Raw genomic sequence first — 8,705 nt, 5'->3', positions numbered from 1 at the left:
TTCTTTCTTCGTAAGCCATTCTGAAATTACATAGACAAACTATTTTTCGTTTTTTTTTCTTTTTAATTTGTGAAAGTTGAAAAGTTACATTTTTAAGTGTATCTGAACATCCTCTGAGCAATATCCGGTTAAAGGTTGAAACATGTTTCATTTTGAAGAGGTGAAAACCCTAATGACCAACAACAATCGAGTTTAGTTTCAGCTTAAATTTCTAAATTGGATCTATTTTTTAAAATAATTGGTTACCAAAATCCACATGTTAGAACCTAATTTGGTACAAGTTAGGGTTGGTTTCTTAATTGGTTACCAAAATCCACTAAGAAGAGCAATGTATGGCATAGAGTTAGTGGGTTGTTTAATCATCACAATGAAAAGCCGAACCAACATATCATGGATACACAAAACCAGGATAACTAAATACTTTAAAATATACGATGGTAGCTTAATTGGGTGACACTAATTAAGATAGAAGAAATTTAGAGCTTAATTATTTGTTAGTGGAACAGGCTCTATTCAAAAATTAATCAGGGCTAAGTATTGTCCCCTTATAAATACCCTAAACCCAAGATGATTCAAGAATAAGATTAAGTGTGAGAGTCAGTGATTACTTCGATTTCCAAGTATTGTTGCTATTGAAGTAAGCTAGATTTCTTTAAAATGGTGATGCGTAAACATATTATCTTGGTTATAGCCATGGTCATGGTGTTGGTCTTCACGGTTTTGAACCTCTGCGAGTCTGCTTTGGTGGTAGAACTTAACCACTGCACTCTGGCTCAGTGCGTGACGGCATGCAAGAAAATCCTCGAGAACAAGTACATAAGTGGGGCGTGCATGACGGGGAACAATCAGGGCAAGCTATGCCTTTGTTTAGGTTGATGAAGAAAATATTGTATGAATTTATGGATGTTGCATTGCTTGCACTTTCATCGTAGTAGAAATTTCCCATGCTCTTATTTGCTTGTGTTTTTGTATTGTTTTGAAAAACTAATAAGCTAGATAAGATTTCTTGTTCCAGGGGGATTAATCTTATCTTAATTAGAGATTAGTTGGCAAGTCTTGAAGCAGACAGATCTTTGCATCCCCGTTCATCTGACAGTTTGTATAAATAAGAAGAGTGCTATTAGGAACGCCAATTTAAATATGGGGAGGTCAACTGCAGTTACAAGTTACAACCCCCGAGTTAGAGGTTAAAACGTGCCGGCCTGGCACAGCCCAGTCCACGAAATCACGTGCTTAGAGTGCTAGGATGGGTTGTGCCAGAGATTCAGACATGCCGTGTTGTGCTCTGCTAAATGGAGTGTCGTGTTGTGTTGTGCCAGAAAAATAAACGTGATGTGTCGTGCTGGGCGTGCTAGCACATTTATTTTATGTTCTCCAAAATAAATATTTTTGAGATATTTTGGTTAGTAAATGTATTATTATATAAATAAATTAGTATAACGAAAATAAAATGTCAGAAAATGGCTAAAACAATGATTTTTTTTTTATGAAATATGCATCAAATGTGATGTATTGTGTAGTATTTTACGCATGACGTGGCGTGCTTTCATCGCGTGCTATCACGTGTCGCGTGTTGTGCCTATTTGTCTGGCACAGTACATCACATAAAGCAAACGTGCTAGGCCGGTCACGTGCTGTGCGGTGTTGTGCTCGAATTTTAACGTGTTGTGCTGTGCCATAAACGTGTTGGCCAGTCCCAATTTACACCTCTACCCTGACTATACAAAATTTGGCTAGGAGGCATGGACGGGCCTATAGATGTGTTATTTGACACTTTCAAGCGACCGCTGAACACTTGTTTTACAACCCTTCATGAATCTCCTCACGTGATAAAACTGCTTGCATTTTATCAAACCACTTTTTCGTTTTCTTAATAATCTTTCATTAACAACAGAGGTATCTCAAATTCATTTGAAACATGTTCCTTTTTTTACTATAGTGAGAGCAAAATTTAGGGACCTTGGAGAATTCCGCGAACCGCCAAAAACCCTTTTCATTGTCTTCAACATCTTCACCAACCCAAACTCGATCTAAGATTTCGGCTGCAAAATCAACCTCGACACCAAGTGCTCCTAGCAAATTATATAAATACCTTCCCTAAGTCAAATCCAGTGTTCTACGTCCAAACTCGGATAATTTTTGGTTATTGTTCCCGGAGAGAAGAAAAAAGAACGTTGTGCTTGAAATGCCGAGCAATTTGACAATTCTTTTTTATTCTTTTTTTTAACAAAGAAGAAACATATATTCGGGGCCGGCCCTGACGTTATGCTGCCCCAAAGAACACCCAAAAAATGTTGCCCCTTTTCGTAGATTAGGAGCATAAAGTGGCCTGTACATTCTCACTGTGCTCCAATTTACTGGATCAAAAATGTCTCTATCTCTAAACGCAGCGCCTTCATTCTCACTCTTCACATCATAGACGTCATTCCCATTGAGAACATTCATATCATTAGCAACATTTCCATAATTCTCATTATCATTAAAACCATTATCAAAAGCACCAACATAGACATTCCCTGAATCCCATCATTAAAACCATTATTAGCAACACCATCATCCACATTCCCCTCGTCAATAATACCATTAGCAGCATCCATCATCATTCCCATTCCCCTCATTCATGCCATTGTCAACTGTAGCATCATCTTCATTGGCAGCAATTTCGACTATTGGTTGATTCCTAACCAAAAACTTATCAAAAAAATCTGCTAGAGATTCAGTAGATGCCCATCTATTTATTTTTTTTTTGTTCTTCTTATTTTGACATCCAGAAGCTTGTTTTCTTTTAAGAACCATACCTGCAATTGATCCAACAAAGAAAAAAGCTCAACAAACAAGAACAACAAACAAATTTTTTTCTTCAAAATAACTCTGAATTATAACTCTACAATCAAAAAACAATCTGGATCATGTAACTACCAAATATATGCATGATTATTAGACTTTATTGAGAATATATTGTAGAGCATGAATTGGCTGAATTGGGGTTTAACATTTTTTGCCCTAAAAATACAATTCAGTAGCACAAACAGAAAATCAAAATCAAAATATTGGATATAAAATCAATCATAGAATTTATACATGATAATTTGTTCTTTGGATTGGGGTTTAAAATTTGTTGCCTTAAAAATACAATCAAGTAATACAATTAACTGAAAATCAAAAACTAGATTTAAAATCAATCGTATTGAATTGGGGGTTTAATTTCACTTACAATGGATATGGAGATGGTGGCTCAAGTGGAAGTAGTGGTGTAGGAAAGGAACCAGAAGAAGAAGACGAGAGTCTGATGAGAAACCGATAGAAAAAAAATGGCCTCGCTGTGTATATGAAATTTGTCATATATTTACCTATAAGCCCTGAAAATTAGTTCTTATTTACAATATGCCCCTAAATATTATGCTACACATCCTTTCTATTTTCTATAATCACGATTTAAACCTTTATTTTTCTATTTAACATCAAACCATCCCTGAAGAAAATCCTATTTTTGTTGCCCCGTTGCGGTGATGCCCCAAAGTCAACCTTCGTTGACTTTGCCTCAGGGCCGGCACTGCATATATTACACACACCAAGTTGTTACATCATATCTTATGAAGGGCATTAACAAGTCAGGTGCTTGAAACCACCATTCCCCACATAAGTTTAGTTTCCTAGCTGTTTTAGCAAGAATATCTGCAGTTTTATTCAAAGCTTTACAAACAAACACACAGGACCAAACAGGATGAATGCTACATATACTCATCCATTTTTTAAGAAGAGGCTGACTTTGTCAACGAGAAAGAGTAGATTGTTGTTGCATAACAGAACCGTTACTAAGGTTATCAAAGATAACATGAGCCCACCCATTTGGTGCAGCCAGTTGCATAGATTCCAACAATGCCCAAGCTTCGACTTGTGGAACACTTTAAAGCTTCAGCAATTTGACAATTCGTTGATATAGTATTCAGAGTATTCTTCTGCCCAGAGCATCTTCTCAGCTGAAATGTAAATCTCCAGTCCACCACCAAGTGGGAATGCATTTTACGCACCATGTGTTCTTCTGATTTTTATTCTTTTTTTTTTTGGGATCAAATTTTTCAAGAAATCCACAACCAGCCTCAATCATTAATCTGGTGCATATACTACACACGCTTTCAAAATCCATACCTGAAAATAGGGACGGTTTTTATAAAACACAAATTTTAAAATGTTCATTTTTTTTTTTTGTCATGGTGGGAGGATTTCAAGGGATCTCTTGTCTTTTATCTCATGGTTTGTTATTTGGGATTCACTGAATCTTATTACTAGTGGACTGCTATTCCGTTTTTATATATACTATCGGAACTTGGAAGCATTCTGCGATTAACAGTTTCTAACATACAATATTGTTTTGTAGGCGGCCTACTGTACTGTGCAATACGATAACCCTTTAGGCTATTGAAAGCGTACACAAAACATATAGTCCTGCGCGAGCTGTTGAAATGGAGCTAGGCTTGGTAACTTAATTACCCTATTTGATCGTGCGTCAAGAAGATTTAATATGGGAATGGCGAGTGTGTCATTATCTATATCAAACTGCAAAGTCTGCATGAAATTTCCTTGTTATGTAAATGCACAATTTGTATGGATTTTCCGCATTTCCTAAAGTTTATGTGTTGATGAGTTTCAAACTGAATTTGTTTGTACGATTAAACACAAAAACAAAAACAGCTGGTTACAGATTACAAATCCTAATAACCTGTTTCGATACGAAAAACAGAAACGTTTTTGTTTCTCTAGAAGTAGAAGTCAAAAGTAAAATGTTTTTGCTTCACAAAAAGTTAACTTTTCTGTTTCTGGAAGTCATTCTTTTGAAATTGTTCATTCAAACTTCTCAGCGCGTTTAGACACGCATCCAAAATTATTTTTTAACTTCTGGAAGCAAAAGAGTCAGAAGTTAGTTTGAGTGAACAATTTCAAAAAGACTTTCAGAAACAGAAAAGTTAACTTTTTGTGAAGCAAAAGAGCAAAATGCTTTTGCTTCTGACTTCTACTTCTGGAGAAGCAGATTTGTATCCAAACGGGCTCAGAAAAAACTATGTCACCACTAACTTCTGAGATTTCTGCTTCCAGAAATCAAAAAGTAACAACTTGAATGACTTCCAAACCGATGATAATTGTTACGAACCAAATTAATTTCTGAGATTTCTGTCTCTAAAAGTCAAAAAGAAACAACTAGAATGACATCCAAACAGACTATAATTGTTGTGAGAAAACATATTACCCTAGTGCTTGCTCTTATGAACGTCCATTTGGCTATCCTTATTTAGAAAATTAGGATCTCCATTAGATGTTTTCGCTGTCCATAATGAGCTGTTGGTTTACCAAAACAAAAGTTAAACACTTAAAAGTCATAAACTGAATGGGAAAAAAATGATGACATTTGACATTAAAATTCCCCAACTTCATAGTAACTTGCAATAACATCAACAAATCCCTTTTCTTTCCACTCAATTCTTGTGATGATTTCAATTTCTTTTCACTTTCACTAAAGATGGTGAAATGATGTACACCCATTTATTTCCAAATGGAATGCCAAGTGTAGGTAGCAGCTCTTCTGTTATTATAAGTCATCAGAGGAAGAAGAAAAAAACTGACACTTTTGAATATGTCTTGTACTGTATAATTCAAAATCACTCTCAAGTCACAAGATATGATGCTGTTTCTTGATTTTGACATTCAATGAAGAAAAAAAAAAAATCATTGTTAAGGGAATCCATTCCATGGATCACTGTTTTATTTTCACTGTGGAGGTTTTCGAAGTGGCTATCAAATCAAGAACTTTGAGACATAGAGGAGGCAGATCCCAAAATATAATAAAAATATTACAGAGAGCATAATAGCCCCTTCAAGTACACGACACAAATGTAAGATCAGACCAGAAGTTAAAACCCTGAGTAAAAAAATTAACTTTTGGGTATTTTAATGGTGCTATATTGGGATCTCAACTCTTTATTTTCAGTTCTTTTTTTTTGAAACAAATTTTTTTTTTTTGCCAAAAACAGTGAATACCTATGAAAGTTTAGTCCTTTTTTTTCTTTGTTTCAGACTTTGATGAAAAAAACAGAGAAAGAAAAAAGACCAGTTTTTTTGTTTTTAAGTACTTTGAATGAATGGAACCTAGAGAAGGAGGAGGAGGAATAAACATAAACCCACATTCAAAATCAAAATCAAAACAGACCCAGATTGTTGAAATGGAAGAAACCCATAATCATAAAGCAGCATCAGAAGTTAAAGATTTCAATATAGTAGTAGCAGGAGATCAGAAAGATGATCAGCAGCAAGCAAGTTTAAAGAAGCAATTAGCACCGAAAAGAAGTTCAAATAAAGATAGACATACTAAAGTTGATGGTAGAGGTAGAAGAATAAGGATGCCAGCTTTATGTGCTGCTAGAATCTTTCAATTGACAAGAGAATTAGGTCATAAATCTGATGGTGAAACCATCCAATGGTTGTTACAACAATCTGAACCATCTATTATTTCTGCAACTGGTACTGGGACTATTCCTGCATCTGTTCTTGCTGCTGCTACTGCTTCTGTATCTCAACATGGGATTTCTGTTTCAGTTGGTTTAGGAGGAGGAGATATTCATGGTTCTGCTAGTAGAAATCACCATTGGAATTTAATGGCTTCTTCAAATAGATCTCAAGCTCATGGTAATAGTACTAATACTAATACTGCATCTGGTTTATGGCCTCATCATCATCATCATACTGTTAGTGAATTTGAGTCAGGTTATGTGCCTACTTCTGGACCATCTACATCCAATTTAGGTACTGAAACCTCAAATTTTGCACCCAGAATTGGGTTTCATGGGTTTGAAATTCCTGGTACTAATCTGGGGCCAATGAGTTTTAGTTCAATGTGGGGTGGTACTAATCAACAAATTCCTGGTTTAGAACTTGGTCTTTCTCAAGATGGACATATTGGGGTTTTAAATCCTCAAGCATTGAACCAATTCTTTCAGCAACAACAGCAACTTCAACAACAACAACAGCAACTTCAACAACAACAACAGCAACATCAACAACAGCAGCATCAACAGCATGAGCATGAACAGCAACAACAACAACAGCAGCAGCAGCAATCTTCAAAGGATGATTCTCAAGATTCAGACAATTAGAGTTTGTAGGAAAAATGGGTTCTCTCAAGTAGGAATTTTGTTGAGTTTTCCAAACTCATTGAAATGAAGGTGCATTTTTCAGGTTCTTTTTCATGTGTGTGTGTTTTTCGTCTAGAAAGTTTTGTTTTTAGTTTTTGAGTAGATTCTTGGTTCTTTGTTAAAATTGTGCAGGTGAATCTATTGAAAGCTGAATTAGCTTTGGGATTGGACTTCCCTTCTTGTTTATTTCAGGTGTGTGTTAAAAAATAGTGTAACTATGATGTTGTTGATTTTGTTAGAGCTGAATGAATTGTCTTCTGAAAGCTTATAGCTGTGGATTCAGGTTTGCTAGCATTTTGGAAAGCATATCTTGTAGTTCTAATGTCTGATCAGAATGTCTCGAAAATTTGCTGCTTCATGAGCATGTTCTTTGTGTTTGATGGTTCCGTAAATGCACATCTAGTCCAAGTCCTAGGGTGTAAGCCAATAACAGTTAAATCCATTATGATGGAGATTGTAGAGACCTTTATTGTAGTCTAGCTCTAGTAAAACTTAGCGAACAAACCATTCACTTGGTCGATTCCTAACCAAACTCCATAACCAGTTTCTCGTTCCCTCGAGATGAGATAATTGTAGGGGAATTGGAAGAAGAAACGCTTGGAAAGGCAACAATATTCACCCACCAGGATTTCATGGATGTGTATGTCTCTGATTTATAATAAAGTGGAAATTGATGGAGATGATGCTGAAGGGGGTTAAGCTTTATTTGTTGAGAACAGTAGAAAACCAAGTGACAGCAGCTTCTTATGGAATTGAACCATGGTAAGTGGGAAGTTGAAATGGCAGATAGTTTGAATTTTGCTTGAGCTAGATCGTTCTTAGACCCTGATTCCGCTTGTAGTACTAGTATCACTTATATGGTCTTGTTAGTATAACAAATTCATCTTCATTGGCTATACGGAGACAGTCTCCTTGTCTTGCTTCCTGGCAAACTCTTTTAGAATTGTGTTGGTAAACATAACCAACAGATCATTTCCAGTTTGCACAGACATATTGAACTGAACCGAGCTAATGTAGCTGCCTAAACACTCTTCAAGAACGTGATGCAATGGAACGGCAGACTCAGTGGTAGTTAGCATGATATATCCATCTTTGACTTGAAGGTACTGACTTCATAGTAGATCGATGATAGTTACGAGTCATTCTTGCTCATGAACAAGCTTCGAATTGCAACTTGTTAATTTCATTTTGGATGCCTGAATTCATCACTATTAACATGATGTACAATGCGTGGTAACATTCATAAATGATAAGTTTCCCTGCCTCATTTAATCCTCTTTGGAAAAAGTTATAAATTGAAATCGAACTCAAATATGAGCTCTCCAGTAAGGTATCTGAGGAAACTGAAAATTCTGCATCACCAACAAGATTTTGATGGAGGAAATGATTAATATGCTTTCCATTCGTCTTGCATCAATGTAGTAAACTATATCTATGTTTGTCTAATTCACAACGTTGTATAAGCTGGTTACTTTTTTAATACGAACATTGTTGACAGATACAACAACACAACCTAAAAGA

The 8,705-nt window shown here is 35.8% G+C and overlaps 1 protein-coding gene and 1 long non-coding RNA gene across 2 annotated transcripts; both read left to right on the top strand.

The window, feature by feature from the left end:
* Positions 1 to 595: 595 nt before the first annotated feature.
* LOC113277276 lies at positions 596 to 1,487 on the top strand. The gene is made up of 2 exons (XR_003324829.1): positions 596 to 889; positions 1,016 to 1,487. It is a non-coding gene; the product is annotated as an uncharacterized LOC113277276 (long non-coding RNA).
* A 4,232-nt stretch (positions 1,488 to 5,719) lies between these two features.
* On the top strand, positions 5,720 to 8,451 carry LOC113280997 (transcription factor TCP20-like). Its single transcript, XM_026529627.1, has 2 exons — positions 5,720 to 7,214; positions 7,317 to 8,451. Exon 1 carries the CDS (start codon positions 6,135 to 6,137, stop codon positions 7,143 to 7,145), a length of 1,011 nt encoding a protein of 336 aa, XP_026385412.1. The 5' UTR covers positions 5,720 to 6,134; the 3' UTR covers positions 7,146 to 7,214; positions 7,317 to 8,451.
* Positions 8,452 to 8,705: the final 254 nt, after the last annotated feature.

This window comes from Papaver somniferum, chromosome 5 (genome assembly GCF_003573695.1).
Source record: "Papaver somniferum cultivar HN1 chromosome 5, ASM357369v1, whole genome shotgun sequence".
NCBI lineage: Eukaryota > Viridiplantae > Streptophyta > Magnoliopsida > Ranunculales > Papaveraceae > Papaver > Papaver somniferum.
This window is presented reverse-complemented; position numbering and strand designations above follow the sequence as displayed.